The sequence below is a fragment of the Nannobrachium achirus genome (genome assembly GCF_963921795.1).
Source record: "Nannobrachium achirus genome assembly, chromosome: 3".
Taxonomy (NCBI): Eukaryota; Metazoa; Chordata; class Actinopteri; order Myctophiformes; family Myctophidae; genus Nannobrachium; species Nannobrachium achirus.
This window is the reverse complement of record NC_137812.1, coordinates 49,265,838-49,291,707: the sequence shown is the minus strand read 5'-3', so window position 1 is coordinate 49,291,707 and position 25,870 is coordinate 49,265,838. Positions and strand designations below refer to the sequence as shown.

Here is a 25,870-nt window from a genome sequence, read left to right as displayed (position 1 = left end):
ATGTAATGCTAAATTAGACTCTCCCACAGCTCCTCAAAAAGTTTTAGCCTTCTATCTTATAAGGAAACCAAAATATCACACATCAAAGTGAGTGTGTTTGAAAACAAGAGTGTAATAAATGTATAAATCTCAATAAAAGTGTAGGCCTATAATTCTCCCCATAATCAACAGAGAAGGAACAGTGCTGGCAACCGCTGCAGCCTCCAGCACACAGAATGCGTCTTTTTTTTTCCAGGCTCTTTTTTTTTTTTTTTTTTTTTTTTTTTCCTCACTCCAACATGCATGCCATTCACACACACCCCCATTCCAACACCAATGCCCTTGCCCTACTATGGAAGTGTTGCCAGAAGTCAATCTGAATGGCACCATGTAGGAAGCCCCCCAAGCGGAGGCTCTTTTTCTTTTTTTTTTCTTTTTTTTTTTTTCTCCTCACTCCAACATGCATGCCATTCACACACACCCCCATTCCAACACCAATGCCCTTGCCCTACAATGGAAGTGTTGCCAGAAGTCAATCTGAATGGCACCATGTAGGAAGCCCCCCAAGCGGAGGCTAGCCAGCCTAGCCTATAGCAACAACTAAACAGTTCAGCTCGATGAGACCGTTCTTCATAAATCAAACAAAATCCCGTGACATTTTCACTTCAAAAGCCATAATCTGCTATGGGCCTTGTAGCAACTCATAATGTAATAACGGCTCATAATGTAATAAGGGCTCATAATGTAATAAGAAAAATGTAATAAAAACTCATAATGTAATAATCAGCTCATAATGTAATAAAAAACGAGCGCATAACGTAATAATGGATTTTTCAATAATGTAATAATGTAATAATGTGTTACATTAAGAACCTCCACATAGGAGGCTCATAATGTAATAAAACTTCATAATGTAATAATGTATTTTTATTACATTATGAGCTGATTATTACATTATGAGCTTTTATTACATTTTAATTATTACATTATGCGCTTGTTTTTTATTACATTATGAGCTGATTATTACATTATGAGTTTTTATTACATGTTTTTATTACATTATAAGCCATTATTAATTTATGAGTTGCTACACACCCTGCCAACTTTGTTGATGAAGAATGGAGCAACTATCTGCTAAACATGCAGCAAATGAATACATATGGGGATCATTTAGCTGTACAAAGAGCATCCACAATGTTCAACATACAGTTTGTGATTGTATCGACACTGGGTGTTGATGCAACATCGATAATATCCCCATGTGGTCATTATGACGACAGTCTGCCATTGCTAGTTCTGGGCCACTTTGCCGAAGGTCATGGGGATCATTATGTAAGCCTTGATGGACCAGTCACACACTTGATTCGAAGAGTCCAGGAAGCAGAGGAGAGCGCACCACTTCGATCTGTCCCTCACTCTGGCCCTAAGTCTAGCCCTCAGTCTAGCCCTCACTCTGGCCCTGACTCTGTCCCTCACTCTGGTCTGGCCCTAAATCTGGCCCTCACTCTCGCCGTAAGGCCCTCACTCTGGCCCTGACCCGGTACTTCACTCTGGCCCTAGGTCTGGACAGATCGAAGTGGTGCGCTCTCAATCAAGTGTGTGACTGGTCCATCAAGGCTTACATAATGGTCCCCATGACCTTCGGCAGGGGTTGACACTACGGTCTAAGAGGCACTTGCCCGTCGGGCAAGTACAGGTCATGTTCTACTTGCCCAAAGGTCATGTACACTTGCCCAAAAAGTAAATCGTCCATTATAAAATGATAGGTAAGATTTTAATTACCACTCAATTTAACTCAATAACAATTTTGAATCATACCATAAATACCTCCAAATCCAAATACCTATGTAGTAATGATTGCTATGGTTTCACACTTCGTCATTTTCTATATTTTTGTATGGCCACGTTCAGGTGTTTAGAAAGATATCTTGTGTTGTGTTTATAGATGGTTGTGTCCCCTCTCAAATGAGCAATTGCCCGGTCGGGCAACCTGAAAGCAAACTTCACCTGCCCCAAAGTTTTATTTACCTGCCAGGGGCAGGTGGGCAAGACTTAGTGTCAATGTTCGGCAAAGTGGCCCAGAACTAGCAATGGCAGACTGTCGTCATACTGACCACATGGGGATATTATCGATGTTGCATCAACACCCAGTGTCGATACAATCACAAACTGTATGTTGAACATTGTGGATGCTCTTTGTACAGCTAAATGATCCCCATATGTATTCATTTGCTGCATGTTTAGCAGATAGTTGCTCCATTCTTCATCAACAAAGTTGGCAGGGTGTGTAGCAACTCATAAATTAATAATGGCTTATAATGTAATAAAAACATGTAATAAAAACTCATAATGTAATAATCAGCTCATAATGTAATAGAAAACAAGCTCATAATGTAATAATTAAAATGTAATAAAAGCTCATAATGTAATAATCAGCTCATAATGTAATAAAAATACATTATTACATTATGAAGTTTTATTACATTATGAGCCTCCTATGTGGAGGTTCTTAATGTAACACATTATTACATTATTACATTATTGAAAAATCCATTATTACGTTATGCGCTCGTTTTTTTATTACATTATGAGCTGATTATTACATTATGAGTTTTTATTACATTTTTCTTATTACATTATGAGCCCTTATTACATTATGAGCCGTTATTACATTATGAGTTGCTACAGGCCTCCACAACCCACAGCTTCATAACCCCACACACCACACTATTGTCCAGATTTGCAGCCAACTAGAGAGAGTTGGAAGCATCTCTGCCTCATGACTGCCTGAACCAAAATAAACCATCACAACAAATAGATAACACATCTGCACCTCACCTCACGTCAGCGGGGGTCCCCTCGACTACATCCCGATCACAAGGCACTGCTCGCGGCAGAGTATATGTCCCCCTGTGTCCTGGACTCCTGGTCAAGCAACCATGTCGTGTCCGGAGGCTGATTTGACCACAAACAACATCTCTATTCGCGTCGGTAAAACTTATAAGACATCCTCGTCGAGCGTTAGCCTTGTCTTCTCCGTGTCTGCACGCTAACAGATGGATCCCACCGGGAACAGTGGAGTAAGCAATCGCGACGATTCATTGAAAGTAAGTTGCTTTGTTTTCATCCAAAGTTTCTGTGCTTCCCGTGTCGGTGTCCCGTTCCCTGCACGCAACGTGCAGACTGAAAAGAAAGTGAATATCGATCCATCGTGGCGCTCCTGCATCTCCCCCTGAGTGTGATCAGCTGCAGCATGTGTATCGCACACAGCATTGTAATGTTGTAATGCGTTCTTCTTGATGTGATCAATAACTCTATGCTTGTGATCCGTTCTAATATCCGGTTATTTACACAATCACATACATAAACGTTTCCGCATCCGGTATAGAAACGGACCTGATCAGCAACTACATATGGCAACTGTACAGGGGCGTCAATTGGGTATGGCAGGGGTATGCAGCTGCCATGCCTTGGCTACAGGGGGAAATAATAAAATGTACTTTTCATTGTGCCTGTTGCTAAGGTATGGCAACATACCTTACCTTTTTCTGAACTGACGCCACTGCAACTGCACACTAACGGATCCCAACAGATTCAATTCGGTGGAGCTTTATTGACATGAGAAAACGCAAGTGGTTTGTACTCGCCAAAGCAAGTGTCACAAATAAAATAAAAACATTTGAAAATGGGTAACATAATACAGTTGGAGGGGGTACCATTCCCACCTGCTTAGCAATATATATTTATATATATATATATAGATCTGCTATTATGTACATGTATGTGTATAGCCTACAGTATAGTTAGTGTGAATGTGTGTGTGTGTGTGTGTGTGTGCGTGTGCGTGTGCGTGTGCGTGTGCGTGTGCGTGTGCGTGTGCGTGCATGTGTGTGTGAGGAGGTACTGCAGACCATCGTGGGCCAGTCCAATATAAAAAGCGTATTTCTCTTTGTGTGAAGTAAGACGCCCTAAGGGCAAGATGTGGCCTATTACAGCACTATTACACAATTCCAGTTATACACAATTACACTTATTACACTAGTACACTCATCTGATAAGTGCCTGAAGCCATAAAGACAGATATCAAGTGAGTTATTTCCTTGAAAAGAGAACATTCACAAAAACTTAAATAACTCCTTTTCATTTGATTTTCAAGCTCGGAAAATCAAAAAACAAGGTTTTTGAAATGGCTATAACTATAGAATGGTACATCGTAAATGCAAGATTATATTTTTTTCGTGAAACTACAGCTTGTCCTCTTCCATTTCCAGTAATGTATGACATGGTCGTGCAAACACAGAATTTAGGAAAAATCTAAATATAAAAAAAAATATTCATTATACAAAATGGCAGAAAAGCCATACAGTGCAATGTTAAAATGGCAGCAAATGAGTTAATCAGTGGCTGATCATCTCCCTGATTGGCAGTGGTGGAAAAAGTACTCACATTTTTTACTTAAGTAAAAGTATCAATACTGCAATGTAGAAATATTCTGTTAGGGGGCCCTCACACCAAAATACTTATGAGAGTGGAATCCGCATTCCGCCAATGCATTTCAATGAGAAGGGAGCGTTTTTTGCAGAAATCCTCTGCTGGCATGAAACCGCTTCACTCTCATTGAAATGCATTGGCGGAACGCGGATTCCACTCTCATAGGTACTTTGGTGTGAGGGCACCCTTACAAGTAATAGTCTGGAATAAAAAATGTACTTGAGTAAAAGTACAAAAGTATTAGTACCAGAAGTAAAACTACAAAAATCTACAAGCAGATCTACGTAAAAAGGCTGATCTACAAGCTCACAGCGCGTCGCATCGTGACACGTTGTGAGCAAATAACCAAGGTATAAAATAGGGCTAAAGTGGTTTATGTATGTTTTATAATATCATAACTTATACCGGCATCTGCGAAGTAACTTGTAACTAAAGTTTTCAAAATAAATGTAGTGGAGTAAGAGTACAATATTTGGATCCGAGATTGGAAATTGGAAATGCCCAAGTAAAGTACCAGTACAAATACCTCAAGTAAATGCACTTAGTTACAGTGTTGATTTCGTCGACTAAAACTATGACTAAAAATGTTTGTCGACTGACGAAAACTAAATAAAAACTAAATAAAAACTAAGCTGTGATGACTAAAACTAAGACTAAATATATTGACAATTTCGTCAACAAAATAAAAACTAGACTAAAACGTTAGGGAGGGACTAGTGGAGAAGAGTCATTTTATGTTTGGTTGCTCTCAGGTTTTGCATGCTGAAAATAGCAGATCTACAAGCTCACACGTTGTGAGCTTGTAGATCGGCTATTTTCAGCACGCAACCAAGTGTAAAATCAGTCATTACGATGCCATCAAGGCCCGCCAAAATACTTGAGTTGACTAAATCAACTGCAGATTTAGTCGACTAAAACCTTATGATATTTAGTTGACTAAAATTAGACTAAAACTAAAACTTTTCAGGTGAGTAAAATTATGACTAAAACTAAATGACATTTTATTCAAAAGACTATGACTAAAACTAAATCAAAATTTGCTGTCAAAAACAACACTGCTTAGTTACTTGGTTGCATGTGTCTACCAGGTGAAGAGATCGGCATGCTGGAGGACATGGAGGTGGGCGTGTCAGACCTGCACCGAGTCATGTTTAAGATCACAGAGGCCAACACGGACGACCTCAGCGACCTCCAGCCTATAGTCTATGGCAGACGGTGAGACATGGTTGATTCACTGTATTTATTTTCCCCATGCTGCAGCTATAATATGAGGAAGGATTAACAAGTGATGACACATATATAGCCCTGCTAGGCACGCAGCGTGACAGAGCTGATTAAGTGGAGCAGCCAGCATGACTAAGGACTATGGACCGTAGTTTATTGTTTCGATATGTGTGAACTGTTCTGTGACTCACTGTGCCGGGCGGAAAAACACGATACACTACCAAGATATGTGAGTTACTCTCTGGCGCAGATCCATTACTGTAACACATGTTGTGAAGAAACCCTGTATCTCCAAATCTTTTCATGTTTTAGTTCATTTTAGTTCATTCCGTACAAGAGTGTTGCACAAAAGTGAGAAAAAACTGCCAAACTACAAGCTCACATCGCGTCCCATTGCGATGTGTTGTGAGCTTGTAGATCGGCTATTTTCAAATAGACACAGGTTCTTTCTTTTTTCAGTTCTTGAAAAGTTACACTTTTGGACATCCAAGGTTTCCACCAACAATATACAATTTGCACTTCACTTGCACGCTGGCATTACGACCACATATAAACACACTAATCAGAAATGGAGGCAAATGAGCTTGTAGTACAAACAAGCTACTGGGATGAGCATAGATACGATAGATAGTAATGAGGCAACGGGACAAATAGATATTTCACTTTCAAACATGTTTGAGGTAATTTTATCGTCTACTCAGGCTTTTGTGAGCACCCCAGACAGTTTTTAAGTTGCTTGATTCAGTATTTAGATATTTGATATTCATTTTATCAGACACGCCCCCTTCCTATACAAATCCATTCTAACTTCAAACTCAGTTTTAATCATGATAGATTCATCTAAATTGACCTGTCCTTGGTTCTGGACCAAGTGATACTATTACTATCCCAATTCAAAAACTGTCTATAAGTTAACAACACATACTGTTTTGTTTTTACAGCATGAGTTTGCCTGTTGCACGAGAGGCTTGACTGGTGCCAGTACACTAACCGTATGCAAGACGCTTGCAGGAATGCAGGGAACGTGTGGATACTTAACAGAGTATACATAAGTGACACTGCCAGTGCAGTTGCAGCGTGGCACACCTGCAGTCATATAGGTTACACAATAAAATAATTAGACAGGCGGGCTCAGTGCTTCTTCAACAGTCTGATGGTTTAGCCTGCATGGTGAAAACTGTTCATAAACCATATACAGTGCTGGAAAAAAGTACTCAAATGTTTTGCTTAAGTAAAAGTATCAATACTGCAATATATAAATACTCTGTTAGGGTGCCCGCACACCAAAATACCTAGAGTGGAATCCGCCAATGCATTTCAATGAGAATGGAGTGTTTTTTGCTGAAATCCTCTACTGGCAAAAAAACGCTCCATTCTCATTGAAATGCATTGGCGGATTCCACTCTAGGTATTTTGGTGTGAGGGCACCCTTACAAGTGAAAGTGAAATTCATCAAAATGTAGTTGAGTAAAAGCACAAAAGTATTGGTATCAAAATGTACTTAAAGTACCACAAGTAAAAGTACTCATTATGCAGAATGTCCCATTTCAGGTTTTCAAATGTATAAAAAATCTTTTGAAAATAATCTACACGCTCACAATGTGTTGCACTGCATTGTGAGCTTGTAGATTTGCTATTTTCAAATGGCCGAAATGTATAGGGTTGAATTGGTTAATGCATGTTTTGTAATAATAATCAGTCTACAAAGGAACTAGTTGGTAAAGCTTTCAAATACATTCAAATACATTCCTCCCCCCCATCCAGAGACCACTATACTGTAGAAGTGCCATTACCGCGGCTGGTGTTCCAGACCTTACCCGAGGAGATCAAGGAAGGCAAGCCGTTACAAGTGTTCCCAGTGTTGTTCAACGTGGGAATCAACGAGCAGCAAACGATAGCAGAGAGGTACCACAAGAACAGCACCTGCAATTTACTAACAATATGACAGAGAACTACAGTATACGAGAAGTCAAGCCTACACTGTTCCTGAGTGTTCTGTACAAATGTAACCACATTGAGCCATAAGGGTACATTAGATTATATTTGTTTTGTTTTTTTACCCAATTATTTCATGTCTACCAGCAGGCAAAAACATAATAATAATAAAAAACTAAAAATAGAATTGCTTCACCTGGGCACAAGTTACTGAAAAATCATAGGACAGAATCAAAAACAGAATAATATTTATTTATATTTTTGGACTTAAATTATAGATACACTGACATTAAATATTTCTATGCCAACTTAGTGAGGAACTCTTAATGTCTATGGACTTTAATATGTCAAAACAACCTTCACTTGCACAATGCAAGGCACGGTTATTTGTATTACACATTTCAACAGCTGGGCAATTCAAATTGATTTGCACAGCATTAAGAGCATTTAGACAAATAGGGATCAAACATGTGGAAAGAATGTTACCATACTTTTGGGAAATCTTTTCCCATCTACTGCTTTTTGCTTGAAAGTATTTGATTCTTGAAACTGCATGTGTGGGCATGTACAGTATTTCTGTGTGTGATAGTCGCTTCCATTCATTGTTACTGCAATGGGAGTAGGCTTGTCACGATAATTCAATTCAATTCAATTTTATTATCATAACAAGTTATCTCAAGACACTTTACAAAGGCTAAAGAGCCGTGAGAGAGAGGGGGGGGCAGAAGGGGGGGGGAGAGGGAGAGACAAGGGAAAGGGGGGAGGGAGGGAGAGACAAGGGAAAGGGGGGAGGGAGGGAGAGACAAGGGAAAGGGTAGCGAGGGGTGGGGGGGCAGGAGGGGGGTAATAATACATTCTATTTGTAGCACACTTTATATTTGTGACAGATCTCAAAGTGCTACATTCAAAAGGTCAGAGAAACAAAGCTAAACACATTGAAACGGACTAGGAGAGAGAGGATTTCTAACTTCGATACGATATTTTGAAACATTTTCAATACTCAATACCATTTTCGCTATCACACAACCACAGCGATTTTAGTGCAAAAATGTTTCTTTTTTATTTAAAGACAAATACATAAATTCTTGAGGTAGATGGTAGTGAACTTTTTAAAGGCCTATTTGATGTTTTCACATTCTACGTACATTTAAAATAACTAGGAATAAGCCAAAGTAGGAAGGATACACATAAAAGTAAAGTTGGTGTAAAATAAACCAACGAGAGAGGTAAAAACTGAGTATCGATATTATCGATACTATGGAAAAGTTATATTGATAATCAATACTATATTCAAAATCGATACTTTTTGATAAATCGATATTTTTGACAACACCAAATGGGAGTGGGACATTCACACTGGAAGCGTTTATTTTGTCCATTCATTCTCATTCATTTATATCACTATTTATGTTATGAGTACATCCATAGGGATAAAGCAACATATTATTATTTTCAAAACCAGATATAAATTTTTCACCGCAAATAAAATCATTCACATGTATGAATGACGTATCACCAAATGAATAGTTTGATGTAAAATAATTCTCATTCTGTATATCCCTCTTTCTGTCTCTCTCTCGATAGGTTTGGAGACATCTCTTTGCAAGAAAGAATAAACCAGAGGAACTTTGAGATTCTAGAAGCCTATTACAAATCACTGACTGAACAGGTGCCTCTAGAATGTAAGTGCTTGGACTTGAAACAAATATTTCCAAGTTGTAACACATGGTCACTTACAGTATATCCATAAAATATTCATGGAATACATCTGTCATAGTCAGCAATCTTTGGCTATCTAGGTGGCAGCTGTGTTTTGAAAGATAATCATCAAGGCACTTGAGCTTCCATAAAGTATTTAGTGCAGCAACAAACAAATGACCTTTGTGCTGCACACAGAACAGATTTTCTCACTAAATGGCAAGACACGCATTATCCAGAAACTATGCAAATTTCAAACCACGTAAAACTAAATCTAAAGTCCAACAATGGAAATGTGCTGTATACTACAAAATGCCAAAGTGACCATAAAAATAAAAAAGTAAATTAAATGCACTGCAGGGTCAGAAAGTATGCAATTTCAAAAAGACATACAGTACAAATGTTTATCTTTCATGTATTAGCTTTTGTTTTTGAAGCATGATCAGCCTTGCAAGGCTAAAACCAAATGATAAATGGATAGTGCCTATGACCAGTACTGTACATGTATGCTTATTAAGGAACATTTAACTTGACTGTGGTTTTATTGCACAGCCCAACAACCACATAATATTACATTAGTGCCTGTGTGGCCAATATCCTTTATGGTGAAAGTGTCCTATTGCAGCTCATAATAATGTATTATCCGGCAAACTAGTTCACCAATCAAGATCAATAGAAACGCAAGAAGATAAACATTGTCAACATTTTCTTTTTCTCCGAGACCTACCTACAGTATATCTATACTATAATTTTGCGAATGTCTGAGTGAGTGAGTGAGTGAGTGAGTGTCTGTCTGTCTGTCTGTCTGAAACAGCGTTTCTCCTCAGTGGCTGGAGCAATTGATCTGAAATCGCATCACCATTAGCATATGAACACACCTAACATAACTGTGAAGCCCGTTTGTCACTTTCACAAATCGTATGCTGTATATTAGCATTTTTATGGTGTATCTACTATCTATTCTGCATCTAGCATGAGGCACATCTATTCTGCATCTAGCATGAGGCAACATGTTTAACCAGCTCTCTCTGTGTGTGTGTGTGTGTGTGTGTGTGTGTGTGTGTGTGTGTGTGTGTGTGTTTGTGTGTGTGTGCAGGCAGGCGGGCGGGTGGGCGGGGGGGGGGGGGGGTAGCCATTAAACGAAACGGGTATTTCTTACATTGATGCTCCTACATGCATATTATCATGCAAGCACCAGTTAAAGTTACTTTCCATCCCTCATATACTGTATGCACAGTGCACATCCCATAACCCACACACTGCACATCATTTTGGAGCTCATATCTTTGAACGGGTAAGGGCTAGTAGCATAAAACGAAGAAAAACACTGTGTTATGTCATTTTTGTTTCCCTTGTGCAGGTCTACCGTGTTTTGAAACACAGTCAGACTTGAAGGATCTACTTGAAACCCTGGGCCAGAATGTAGTGACAAAGAAGAGGAAGAACGTGGAAATACTATGGCTCGCCGGAACGGTGAGAACCCCTTCCAAATGCATTGTTGACCTTTCTGCTTCAGTAGAGGGAAGGGAATAAGGGAAGAACAAGGGAATTGTTGCAACCATCCCCTTCTTAAGGTGGTTGCACACTGCACTGCGTGTTTTCGTTGCGTTTTGGAAATCCGAAAGCTGTGGGCCAGGGAGAGAGAGAGGAAAGAGAGAGAGAGCAAGTGACTCAGTGTGACAGCTGCGAAAATCGGAAAAAATCAACCCTGGTCCGAAAATAAATACGAAACGGGCGGCAGTGTGCAAACGTGATTGACAACGTGAGGTTGATTTTTTTATTCACGCACTCCGAAATTCACTCCGATATTCGGCCCGAAAAACGCAGCAGTGTGCAAAGACCTTTAAGCCGTGACGTAATTTTGTAGTCAAACCCTCCACTGGTGCCAAGCAGGTTTATTGTCAATATGTGCAATATGTCCCTCGCTATTTCAACAGATGCGAGACAAAAATAATGACTAAATTATAATTCTACCACTTTCCTGTCAACAAGAAAGAGAAGAGGAAATGCTCCAAATATTGTACTTTTACTCCACTGCATTTACAGAGTATTTCAATATTGCAGTATTGATACTTTTACTAAAACAATTGAGTACTTTTTCCACCACTGCTCCAGCGAGAGCAAGGCAGGGGAGGAGAGACAGACAGCCTCTGTCTTCCATGCTGATAATAACACAGCATTTTTTAAACTATTCATTTCATCAATATATATATATATATCCTCCTTCAAATCACTTACTTACCCCAAATGAAGAAGTTGTTTTTATCCTTATATATTGAAACTATAACGCAACGGCGCTGCTCTCATAATCAGCTCTGGTCCATAGCGTTAGAATGAGTTCTCCTTGACGCTATGTCACCAATGAGCCCCTGCGAGGCAGGAAAGGCTGCGCACCCTCTTGTCTGTAGTAAAAATAAATAAATGTGGTTCGTTACTAACCAAAATAAAGACGGCGTAAGGGTGTTGGAAGCCTACTTTACTCAGTGGGAACACTTAGAGTCTAAAATACATTTTTTGGCCAGAGAAGAAACCTTTTCATCAGAGGTTTTTGTTACTCCACACACCGCCCTCTACAGATCTTGTCAATAGAAATGTCCATTGACCAGATTTTGCCTTCCGGTGAAATATTCTCTTCTCTGGCTAAAAAGTGTATTTTAGACGTGATGTGGGGGGCTCAAGAGTTTTCCCACTAAGGAAAGTAGGCTTTCAACTCCCTAAATCCGTCTTTGTTTGGTGAGTAGCGAAACTGTATCTTTTAATTTTACTACAGACGTGTGGGCGCACCGCCAGTAATGCGAGTGCAAGGGCTCATTAGTGACATAGCATTAGGGAAAACTCCTAACGCTATAGACCAGAACTATCCTTTATTATGCCTCATGGGAGTACAATTACATGAATAACTCTATTCGAGTTTAAAGCATTAAGACCCTTTTTAACTGGAGAAAGTTAGCCATGGATACAAGCTCAGACAGCTTATTTGTAAAATACTTGCACATTTTAACTGGTTATAGAACATAGAGTTCCCGAATCTTTATTCTTCCCCCCCCAAAAAAAATGTGTCTTCACTTCATTAAAAAAAATGGGAACCTCTCTGGGGTTCCCGACCCGCAGGTTGACTGCCGCTCGCGGCTTGCTCTGATGTGTGGCTTGTTCGCCTCGCTGCATTCAGAGAGAGTCACCAGCAGCACTGGCAGACATTCTGTGGAGAGGAGATTAATCCCGCAAACGGATTCACGTTGATGTGCAGGAAGAGACAGATTGTGTGTGTGTGGCCAGCAATCAGTAACGAGCGGCACAGACACACTCACCTGACTGAGTTTGTGTGTGGCCAGCAATCAGTGGCGAGCTGCGCAAACACACACATCTGACTGAGCAGTTATTGATTAGCGTGACAGATTGACTGCTAAAGGCTTTTATAGTAACTGCTCACAACAATATAGCTGACCTGTTCTGACGTCACAATGATGTTGCAAATGAATTCCGTCCTTGTCCCTTTTATGCCCATACTGTATATAATGGAGATCCCTGATGTCATCAATCCTCTGCCCATATATGCCCATATATGGACATATTGTGTCAGTCTCATGTGGTCTATGACATCAAACATCTATGATGTCAGATGTCAGTCATCTCCATATTTGGTAAAATATGGCCACATTTTGCCCAACGTAAACAACAACCAACCAGGTCTGTGCATTTTTTTGGGGTCAAAGTTGATCCCATTAATAAGACAAAGAAACGGCTACACACACTAGCCAAAGTACCACAGAGGGAAAGTTGATCCCATGCCAAAGCACCAGTGCTCGCCCAGCAGTCTGCTGTCACCCAGGCGGATGCCTGCCCATGTGCGTGACCGCTTCTCGCACTTAGGGCGTCTTACTGGTACTGTACTAGGGGTTTACTAAGTGTAAGTGTTTTACTGTGTACCTCTGTGCTGTTTCATTTTTTTTAAGTATTCAAACTATCAATCAAAATAAAGGGGCTGATGGAATGGAATCAAATGTTCCATTCCATTTGGACTCTGAAATGGACTGTGTGGGGAACAGGATGTTCTTACAGAACACTTTTCACTTGACTGCCAGCATTTGTTTTGGTTTTTCTTTTTTCTTTTTTTTAACACTTGGCATTGCTCAAAACCGTGTTTCTCAATAACATACCAACACTAGTATGTACTTACACTAGCACTACACATATTTTGTAATAACTTTACATTTCAAACAAGTAATGCTATATTTCTCCTTGCGTAAACCTAGTGTAATGTTTGATATGATACGGTTCGGTGAAGACAATGAACTGAACCGGAGGCAAACACTCACAAATGTGTGATGGATTGATTCAGAAAAGTGATATCCACGCTGCCTTTCTCACCTTCCAAGATCTGCCGAAGACTGAACGGTATCAGGTTCACCAGCTGTAAAAGTGCCAAAGACCGGACATCCATGTCTGTCACGCTAGAACAATGTGCCCTGCTACGAGATGAACACCACCTCAGCAAGGACTACTTCATCCAAGCCCTGGACTGCATGCGAAGGTAATGTCAGAAAGAAACCTTACAGAATGTATTGTACAGTCGTAGCCATTGTAGTTGCACCCACTTGCACTGGTGCTGCAGACAAAGCTGTACCAAATGAATACATCTTATGCCAAAAGGCTTCATATGGAGATGAAGGGAAACAAAACATATAATTAAACGTCATAAAGTGGCACCCAGACATTGTACTTAATGTATTTATCCTCCATCCCATATCAGAGCTTGATCATCAAATCACCAAATGCGTATTTTGTAACACAGTGGTTCCCAAACCTTTTAACTCGTGACCCAAAACAAAAATGGGATGTCTCCTCGGGACCCAAATTATTGAAAATAGCAAAAATACATTCTGTGACCCACAAATGGCTCCCTACCTACTGTTTGGGAAACAGTGCTGTGTAACACAACTCTAATACCTCTCAACAAAGTAATTACCCAGATCATTGCAGATCATTATCAGAGCATTGCATCCAACAAGACCTGACAGGACCACATTTGTTCCCTTCCTCTTCTTGGGGTCACAGGCAGTACAGTAATTCAGTCAAAAGCAAGACTTCTTCCAATGGCTACATCTGTGCTAAATATGGGTGCAGGTTCCCATTCAAACCAATCACCAACACTAAATTCAGCCAATTGTTGATTAGTGCACTGGAGCAATGGCATTTTTTTTTAAAACAATACTGATTCTGATATTTGATGAGTAAATACAACTGTCTGAACAGAAACTTACTACAGGCAGCATGGCATTTTGAACCTTTCCTGCACGGATTGTGCCAGTACATCTGCTGATGTACTAAATAAGCAGTAAAACATGACAACTGTAGAAATACCCTCAAATCTGAACTAAAAACCCAGATAATTGTTTGTATCAGAGATGTATTGGTATATCCTTTTGGCTTCTGTTAACAATCCAATAGTACTTAATACTTGCAGAACGTTAAAAACCTGCACCCATACAAGATGTACATGACAAGACAGGACACATTCACCATGCACACAAGCCCATTTTTGTCTGCACCCCCACCTCCCAGTTCATCACCAGTTTCTGTGACTCTGTGAGCATCCCTGTGCATTCCTCTATCCCACACACAGTGGTACAGCAGCTATTGTAGAGGCCCACATCATGCATTACGTCCTTCACAGTGGGGGGAAGGTTTCTAATTGCATTTACTCAAGTACTGTACTTGAGCACAAGAGGTGCTTTTACATTACTTGAGTATTCCCATTTTTCAATACTTTATGCTTCCACTCCACTACATTTCAGAGGCAAATATTATATTTTTACTCAAATTATTTGACAGCTTTAGTTAGGCATTACTGTGCATATTTAGACTATTATTACGTACATCACTTGTACTTTATGAAAACAATGGTTAATCTGTACCATCTGTTTCACATGGTCTTTGTACAGATAATCAATCACCAATATATCACAATTCATAACTTTTAAAACAATTCTTATAAACCCAGCTATGAAGTAGGCCTATTGTGTGGGATCAGTGTGGGATCAGTGACAGTAGTTGTCCGACGTACATTTCTAGCGCCTATTTCTATTGTGTGTGTGTGTGTGCGTGCGCACGCTCGCGCGTGCGTGCGTGTGGTTTAGTTTATTAGCACATTGTAACATAGAAACAATATAAAAAGGAGTTATTGTGCAAGAAAATGAAGTAGCCAGCAGGCTTATTTGGAATCATTTCCTTTATGGTATAGGTCATTAAGTAGCACTCAGTAAAGTTCAATAAGAACAATTCAAAAGAGTACAAGGTGTGTGTTTCCCTCTCCGTTCCAAATGGAAAGGGTTAGGGTTAGGGTTAGGGTTAGGGTTAGGGGAAATAATTCCCTGAATAATTCCATGACCCTGGTATTAAAGGAGTAGGTCAACCAAAAAACTAGTTATTTTCTATTAATTACATACCCCATGAGAAAAAACAAGAAAACCAGGTGCTCACAGGAGATTAACATAGTAAAAAGGAGTAGATGGTGCTCTTGGATCAACAGAATCAAGGTATAAAAAAGAGAAAGAAGTGATCCAAAAAAAAATAAACCTTTATTGCATTAAAAGGCTACATACCCAATGAACTCATGAAGCCTTGAATGCGACAAAAACACCTCCATGAATTCAAGGCTTCATGGGGTGTGATAATTGATAGAAAAGAATGCATTACTTTAGCCTGTGTTTAAACCTTGAGCCTAATTTATGGTCCTGGACGGGGTTGCACCGCCTCACACTAAGTTAAAATTTAGCCTAGTTGTAACGTAAATGGCTTCTTCTAAGTCAAGACGCATTACTAAAATACCAGCTGTTGCACCACACACATTTGTTCTAACTAAATATTTACATCAGCCTTTGGGCAGCACTAAGTCCTTACTAAGTAACCTATCACTATGGGATTAGGGCAACTACAACTATAACTACTAAAGTGGCAGACAGCATTATATCGGCTATTGAATTGAATTCAACAATGAAACAAACCATCTGTTTAAAACATACATTAAGCCCTATACATTTCGGCCATTTGAAAATAGCCCATCTACAAGCTCACAATGAGTCTGCTATCAACAGTTTATTTCTATATTGCAGGATTGATACTTTTACTTTTGATTCATTTGAGTACTTTTTCAACCACTGCATGTTAGCCGCGGCAGACATACAGTACAGCACAACAGCGACTTGAACGGTGCTCTTCCCCCGAGTCTCCAAATATGCGTTTCCCTGTGTTACTTCACAACGGGGCAAAATGTATGAGGGGCCAATATAATTTGTGATACAATCCGTATGCAGGGCAGTGCGCAGGGATGCGCTCGCCCTGTGCACGGCTGCACGCCATCAAATATCAATGACTTTGTCTACATGCGAGTGGAGAGACGGAGCTCTCTGTTGACAAAAGCTAACTAGTAGTTACTAAGCTTCTAGTAAGGACTTTACTCCCTAACTTAGGACAGAACCTATGTTCTGGTGGTGCAACTGGCTCCTGGCTCATAAATGGTAAATGGTGCATTTATATAGCGCTTTTATCCAAAGCGCTTTACAGAGATTGTGCATTACATTCATCCATTCACGCACACATTCATACACCGGTGGCGGAGGAAACCATGCAAGGCACCAACCTGCTCACCGGGAGCAATGTGGGGTTCAGAGTCTTGCCCAAGGACCCTTCGACATTAACTCAGGGGGAGCCCCGATTCGAACTGGGAACCCTTCGTGCTCTAATAACGGTTTCTCTACCCCGAGCTATGCCGGCCACGGCATAGTATAACATATATATAACGGCTCATAGTATAACATTGTTACAGTCCTGTCCTGGTAATGCAGTCAAGATCATCCCCATATGGGCTGTGATCTGGCCTTGTTCTGAAAGTCACCGGAGTCATCGGAGGATGTTATCATAATGACATCATCGTGACGTCATTGGTCTCGGCCTCCTGTTTCCCTAACCTGGGTTTCCTGAGGGGCTTTTTTCTCTCTTCCTTCCAAAACCAGTGTCCACTTTTATGATGTCCAGGTTCTTATCTTGACCCCAGCTGGCATAACTGGGTTAGAAAGGTACTACTCGGTCCACTCAAAGTGGTTTCCCTGAGTAACCTCCTTTCTTGTATTTATACAAAGACCTCCATGAAACACTGTCTTTGAATCTCTTGTGCATTTTGATTTAGACAGAGTCACCAACAACCCCTCCATTATGATTTATTTGAATTTGTTTAAATTGAATGACTTCCTCAAAAGAGAATTTGTGATATTGAATAATTTCACAACACTGGTTCAGATGCTATTGTACAAGATCACGATGTGTCACGTTGCGATGCGACACGTTGTGAGCGTCTATTTTCGCTGAATGTTTGCGTATTGTGACATGCCCAGAATAGGGATGCAAGGGTTCATGTGGTTATTGTAGTGGTTACGCCAGGAATACAAGATGAACTGTCTTGTTTTGTGTCTCATCTTGTTCATGGATGTAGGCTTTTACTCTGTTCTACTACAATAGTGTTAATAATAGTCCAGCTCGCTGATATAGGGCAGGATAGGAAGGACGAGAGAATATTTCCTGTGGGTGGCAGAACCGTTGATTGAATTATTGAAATAATGTATCTCCAGCACTGCAAGGCATTGTTCTCAACTATTTAAAAGAACAAGACGATGCGCACATCCTTTCCAAGAGCTGGTGCTGGGCTCAGGTCGACATGAGATTAAAAAGAATAGAGGTCCGCACACAGCTCAATGCTCCACAGTGTTTATTTAAAACATAAAGTTAGACAACGTTTCGGCGTGTGCGGACCTCTATTCTTTTTAATCTCATTGTTCTCAACTATGCCACCCAGTCTAATATTTTGAACAGCTACAGTGTGCTGTAAGTTTGTATAACAATATGGCCATACTCTAGTATATCAATTGTGTGAACCTACAAGTGTGTGAACCTGCAATACTTTCTCACTACTAATGATTTAACATGACTTCCATTGGTGAATTATAAGCCATTCTCCTCAGCTATTCTAGCAGCTATAACAGCATTTCATCAGCTATGCTTGTTGTAGCATTGGGCCACAGGTCAATGCATATTCTATGTAACCTTCTCATTATTAATGCTGAAGTTTTTACATTTTGTAATTGTGAACCTTAACTACTTGACTGTGATATGAGTATTATGAGATATACGAGTGTTTTTATTGTAAAAAATAATATGTATTGACCTGTAAGCTACACAATGATGCTGGAAATCTGCCCAATTAGTTTGTAAATTAGAGTATGACAATAAAAGACTGATCTAATCACTGAAATTGTTCAGTGTTATTATACTACTACAGTGGGGTTGAACTTCTGTACAAAAGTATTGAACCACTATTGATTTATGAGACTGCTTTAATTGCCTCTAATTTCTCATTAAATTCATCCATCAACCCCATTTGTTTGACAAGCACAATCACACTCACATTCACACTCTCTGCGCATGTCATAAATCTAACATGTCCAGATGTTATGGCTCTCAAATTGGATGTATTCCTCATGAATTCTGTTCTGGAAATTAAATGTACTTAACACGCCTATCAATTCTGAATGACATGACACTTCAGGGGCTGCCAATATGGATAGGTTTTAATTCAACAGGCAGAATATACTGTGCAGTTACAATATTTGTGTGTTGTACTGCTGTTGTGTTGTTCACCTTTAAAGTCTCTGGAGGTGAAATGATGCAATCGTCTGAGCTGGTTCCATGATGCAATCGTCTGAGCTGGTTCCAGAGTGCTGTGGATTGGAATGTACTTTTATGAATATGGTGTGATTGATTTCATTGTGTTTTCACTCCAGATAATAAACATTTAATGTAGTTTAATGTAATATCGTCAAAGAATCTGTACTTTCTGTTAGCCATATATCAATTGAACTTATTGCATATATAAAACGAATGAAAATGAAAATCAATCAATGCTCATCAAATATAAATTGAAAGCTTTGCTGTGATGCTCTATATGGAAACAACACAGATGAACAGGAGTTGATTTGTAATCCACAAGATAAAAAGTACTTTAAAGCACTGTAGGCGCCATGTGCCACAGACAGGACAACGACCTGTAAAATCACATGTGGTGCCAATGATTTAACCTGGCTGAGGCAAATCACTGAGCCTTTACTACTGTTGCTACTGTTACCCATGCTGCAAAAAACATACAAATATGTTTTGACATAACAAAATACAGTATATGATTGATTGATTTTTCTTTATTAAAGTGTCGTGCTTCCAGGGAAGCCCAGCCCGTATGGACTTAAAGGACATATCGTCACTGTCGGGCAGAAACCTTGTATCTCCAAGTTTGAAATGTGTATGTTTTTTTTGCAAAGTAAAGCCCTGCTTCATCAGGCAAGGCCATCACACAAAAGTAGTGAAAACAGCAGATCTACAAGCACACAACGCCTCGCGGTGCGAGGCGTTGTGTGCTTGTAGATCGGCTGTTTTCACTAGTTTAGTTCATTTTTTTAAATGATATAAAAAACGAATAGTTTTGGACATTTCACGCGACAACGACGATATTTTGGACATCATTTGATAGACAATTTCATAGACAATGAACCAACATGACAATTCACAAACAATGATCAAAGAATAACCAACTTAATCACTTCATAATCTATTTAAAATACAGTACAATACCAGATTGTATTGAATACGAATTTTCTAACACGTTTGTGGCTAAGAAATGGTGCAATATGGGTTTTCACAAGTAGGGTGATCGGTGCTGTCTGTTTATGTATGTGGCTGACCGTACAAAGGCAGGGCCTTTAGCCAATGAGGGAGCAACATTTCGGTGACGTCACCACCAACCAAGAAGTGTCGTCACATACCCACATACAGCTAAGCCACATATTATATATACATATAATACAGACAGCACTGATCACCCTACTTGCTCGCTCTGCCGGCGCACAAGTAGGCCATATTTGGCTATGAGTGCACAAGGAGCAAGTTGGCACCTAGACAGAATGCAGTCTAGTTTGGCAGTATGCATGTAGGATGGGATGACAAAAGAAACGGGGCGGAATCAAACATCTGCATTGTGTATATTAAAAGTGTAGGCCTACCTTTCGCCTATCATCCTTTTCCCAGCTGGCTCATTTTACCTGCACCATTTTATCAGTTTGTAAGGCTATTTCACCACTCGGCACCCGACTGTTCACTAGTCCTGTCTGTCTGTCCATCTTTGCCTGCTGCTCGTCTGTAACACTCGTCTGCTTCGTCTTTAGAGGTTAAACCTGCTCTAACAGCAGGGTCTAAGTGGGCTCCTTGGTGTACAGCCTTTACATGAGCTTGTATACAGGCTCTTAAAGGGGAATTTCACCCATAATGCAACAATGCAATGGATTTTTTATTTGATCCCAGCTTTCAGTAGGCTATAATTGACAGCCTAGAGAACGTTAGATGAGATATTTGGCTGAAATTCAGTTTAGGTTTAAATTCCTACAATCCCCGCCACTAAGTGCGTAAACAACTTAGTATCTTGAAACCTGTATTTGACAAGGCTATATTTAACACAGAACAACACACATGTGCCTCTGTTCTGACATTCAACCATGGTAACCTCACACTAAACGCATTCCATCTGTATTCTGTATAAGACTACAGTAAATCATCACTGTTTTTGTTTTGAGGTGAAATGCCCCTTTACAGACTCAGTCCGGAAGGGTTCGATTTGCTGGGGGGGGCTTTTGATATCTCCCACTCTGGTCATTCATTTTTATGGTCGTCGCTTATCCCTGCTTCTGGAGAGACTGAACTAAACTCATGCATTTCCTTTTGTGAAATATAGAGTGTCTACTATTTAAGTTTGATAACATCTCAATTTAACAATTCAATTTAAAATGTATGTTAACCCTATTAACACAACACTATCTATCTTCGTTTCTATAATAGCCACAGATGCAGATACTTTCATAGTTGTCATACAAAGAACGGTTTAAGTGTTTAAGAAATACCGCCCCTCTCTCTCTCTCAGTTTGTTGTTTTGTCCACAAATCGAACCCTGCAGTCCGGTGCCAAAGCGAGTCCCACTTCAGACCACCTCCTACAATGTAGCGTTACTAACCCAGCAGTGTCTCTATTCTGTCTCTGTTCTTGTGGTGTCCTTCCACATCACTCCACTGGGGGGGGGTGCCACCGCAGTCGGCCGAGCCAGGGAGACGTCACCGGACAGTGGGACGACCCCGAGGCGGGCACCATGGCAGAGAACAAGCCAACGTCACGACACTTTTACCCCATAGCCCTGCTGCTCGTTAGCTCCCACCTACTGGTCGTGTGGCTCATTTTAAGTCTTGTTTTTCTGCTTGCAAAATATCAATAAATTGCTGATAATGCCATATATAGACAGAGATCCTCCCTCCTTTTCTTGGGTGATTATTCTGTTTCTCTTCTTGAGCTTGTAACTGGATGGCACTGGGTGAGAAAACATTTTCAAAAGAGCTCTGCAACATAAAGCTTTTCCGTTTGTGGTGGAGTGGTACATGGCTGATGTACATGGTCCATGTAAATCAAAAGTTCCAGAAGCTGTGCAAGCAGTAGGCTACATCATTTTTTCATTTTTATTTGATCAATAATGGTAGATAATGATAGCTCAGAAATATCTAAAAATCAACACATGTTACTAATAAATAAATGGTAGGACAGTGCTCAATAGCTTACGGTAAGCCACTTATACTGCTTTGTGAGGATATTTGTGAGTGATATCATATTTGTGAGGATTAAGTGCCTAACAGGAAACCATCCTTCAAGCTAATTTGTCTTTGAAAGCATAACAATGCTGTCAAAGGGATTGGAAGCTTTATTTATTGGAACCTGACACTGGGTGATTTATAGTTGGTTGCACGCTACTTCGCACACCGAAAATAGGCTATCTACAACTCTTCAGTGTGAGCTTGTAGATCTGCTATGTTTGGTGCAGGACACCAGCATGGAATTAAGCTTAAATTAAATTTCAGACATCTGATATAAGAACCTTCCAAAGGGAATGAGGTATTGAGCATTTGTGCATATATACGTGACAAAGAGAGATAGGCCTAATGTTTCTGTTTATTTCCTATCCTCCAGAGATTTTACTGAGCACACAGGTGGTTCCAGGCAATGAGAGAGCGATGTTCATATTGTTGTTGTTTTTTTTTATCCCTGTCCATTCCACTTCTTCAACTTTTGAATACCACCTGCAGGGTTTTCTTATTTTTTCTTTCTTTTTTTGCTAATTTGGGATCAGCGGCATTTGCCATTTAGTCCTGAGGCCGATTATAAAACTTAAAACAGATTTTAATTCAAACATTTCAAAAATGTGTTGGCAACAGCTAATATTACGCAAAGGTGTTCCCGGATTAAACAACGTAGGCCTATAGGTGTTTCAGGTCTAAATGGGTTATATTAGCCACTTGGCAACAACTAGCATACTTTCATGCTTTTTCTTTTATCTGCGAATAGGAAATAAACAAACTAGAATGAGTTCAATTGAAGTGGAGCTTGGCTGGTGTGCATTCTTGGGTCAACCAGGGTAAAAGACGTTTAGAAAATAGGTGAGAGGAATCTTTAATAATAATACACAGCCAACCTTTCAGTGCACCACAAGTTACAGTTGCATTATTATAAAATACCAGAAATAATCTGCCTGTTTGGTATAAGCATCACATCCTGTAGGTACAGAGCTTGAATCCAGCGTTGTAATTAAAGACATTGTGCAAAGAAGGAGTCGCCAGCACACAAGAAAATCATTTTCACATGGTTTATTTACCTCTTTGGACAGAGAACGTTGTTCTTTGCCTCATGTTACTATTGAGCCGTGCACCTAAGGCTGGACTCACACATATGCGTGAAACATCTTCTCCATATCGTCTGAGAATGGCCACTGGGGGCGCCGTACTAATGCATTGTCAATGGAAGGATGTTTGGTTTTTTGTCGTTGCCGTGTCTCTAGCTCAACCACAGCCTGTCTTTTGGCCAAGAGACACGGCAACGACAAAACACCAAACAACCTTCCATTGACAATGCATTAGTGGCGCCTAAAATACTTTATTTAACTTGGAGTGTTACAGGTTTTCTGCTTTTGTGCAGTCTCTTTCTCTATTAAATACATTGTGCCATGATTTTCCCTCCAACATAATCATCAGGTAGCCTATTATTATACTTGGAGAAAGATTGTTTTCCAAAAAAAGTGTACAGAAGGTGTTTGTGTTTTTATGTGGCCACACCCAACTGTTCATTAAGTATGCCTGGTTGTCAGGTGGGTGGTGACCCAGCTGAAGTTAGCCACACCCACATGTTGTTGGCTGGTGAAAAGGGGAGGGGATGATTTTATGATGTCATTATATCTGAGTATTTCAATTGGGCCTTTTGACTCAGAGGCTTTCAGCTTTCAGGAAGTAACCAAAAATACACAGGAAGACATAGTTGCATATTATAACCACACCAGTAATGTTAACTCCATAGACACATACAAAACAGAAAAAGTGCAACCCCTTTAAGTCAATCTCTCAACCTTCACTCTACTGTCTCTCTCCATACTGCTCAGTAAAGCAGACCAGCCTTAATTTAATATAATCACAGCAATCCACAGATGGAGAGAGAAAGAATGAGTTAAATCATCTCCATTTTCTTCCCTTGTTTTTTCGTTCCGCACCATTACATCCACTTCCTAAAGGGGCACTTCACTGTAAAACGAAAGGGATTCATTAAGCTTACGTATAACTAATATTTGTGTCTATACGTTTTTGTAACGACTTGGAGTTCAACTTCAAACGTTTAAACCATATAAGAAAATCAATACTTGTATTTGTGTGATAAGTGAAACGCCCCTTTTTGAGGTCTGTGATCATCATTTGGACACTTTAGACAAATGTCTCATGTTTGCTTTTTGTTTGTCTGCCTGTTTGTTTCCCCCTCCTCTTGTTCCCTCATTCCTCTTCAACCCTCCTTATTTGATCATCAGAGAAGGATGTCGGATTGAAAATGTTCAAAAGAACATTAGGTGCAGGAAATATGCCTTCAACATTCTGCAGCTGATGGCCTTCCCCAAGTGCTACCGACCGCCAGAGGGGACTTACGGCAAAGTAGACTCTTGAGGAAGTAAGCGCACATCAGCAACAGTGGCTCCATGAAATAATGATTGAACAGCTTAATATCAAATGAAAATAGTAAAGATGAAAAATATGTACATTGTTCGGGATTGGTGAACAGTGTTTTATTTTCTATTGCAAAGATTTGATGAGTGCATGTTTTTTATTTGTTTTTTATATTGGTTGTCACTTGTATGTATTTCCGTTGCTCTGTAATTGTGTGTGTGTGTGTGTGTGTGTGTGTGTGTGTGTGTGTGTGTGTGTGTGTGTGTGTGTGTGTGTGTGTGTGTGTGTGTGTGTGTGTGTGTGTGTGTGTGTGTGTGTGTGTGTGTGTGTTTTGGGGGATTGTACCAAAAACTGTATTTGCCAAATGCATAACTTGTAAAAGTCAAAGCACCTTCCATTGTTTAATCCTATAATTTAAAGCATTAGGATGACACAGTGTACTTCACTGAATTGATTAGACTCACAAGGCAGTCTCCGTAAGCTTTGCTCAACTACAGACTGAGGACAGTAAAAAAAACTGTGTAGCAGAAATCATTCAAAAATGTATAGAGAGTCTTAGAGATTAGAGTAAGCATGCACCCTGGTCAACAAACATATCAAGGTAAATAGCCACATAAGTAGAATGGAAAGAGAACAACGTAGTGTCTCAAAGAAACTCCGCAGGCAATCGTTAGGTGGAGATATCTGATCATCTAAATAGTTTATTAGCAAGGTCAGGAATGTGTCTTTTCGAATTCATTGCTATAAATATCCTGCTCCCAAAGAGGTGAATAACATGAGTGGGATATCTAAACGATGAATGTGGTATGTGTCCAGCCTAGAGCAGCTGTTGCTATAATTTACTTGTTCCACTGCATGCCATCTAATATGGTGCAACTGATACCAGTTACAACTCAGTTCATATTCAACCAATGTGAGGCTTATTTGGATCGTCATCTTTTTTAATGCAAAAGGTCCCATCAAAGGTCCACTCTATTATGTTGACATTTGAGTTATATTTATTCCCCTGACCTGTGGTACAGATTAAACCACAATAGCATTTGTACAACAGAGCAAAGAATGATCAGACTATGTTTTCTTACTGTTATACTGAATTTCATTATTTATTTTTATATTATAAAATTATTTTATATTCTAAGAGCAATGCCTTAGATGCAAATCCATGTTCATTTAGTTTTTTATTTTATTGTACTGTGTATTGCACATTTAATGTTTATTTAAAGTAAAATTAAATAAAAATATTTGACATGGATGCAAATACTTGCAAAATGATCATATCATTTTGTTGATCTTGGGCGTAAACCTTGTATGTCCAAAGCAGTTCCTTTATTATTTGTTAACATTTTAAATGGTTAAAAAAGCCGATCTACAAGCTCTAAACGCAGCGTGTATATGAAGATACAAGGTTTCTGCGTGAAAACAACAATTTCCAT

General features: G+C 39.7%; 1 protein-coding gene across 1 annotated transcript in view; it reads left to right on the top strand.

Moving 5' to 3' along the window:
- The window catches only part of inpp4b (inositol polyphosphate-4-phosphatase type II B), a gene marked incomplete at both ends in the record, with an annotated part of 343,288 nt that extends 321,603 nt beyond the window's left edge, over positions 1-21,685 (top strand). Inside the window, 6 exons of the mRNA XM_080722305.1 lie at positions 5,559-5,685; positions 7,459-7,599; positions 9,214-9,311; positions 10,688-10,800; positions 13,704-13,858; positions 21,508-21,685. Of these exons, the coding sequence (XP_080578431.1) occupies positions 5,559-5,685; positions 7,459-7,599; positions 9,214-9,311; positions 10,688-10,800; positions 13,704-13,858; positions 21,508-21,685 (812 nt within the window). The remainder of the gene's footprint in view (positions 1-5,558; positions 5,686-7,458; positions 7,600-9,213; positions 9,312-10,687; positions 10,801-13,703; positions 13,859-21,507) is intronic.
- Positions 21,686-25,870: the final 4,185 nt, after the last annotated feature.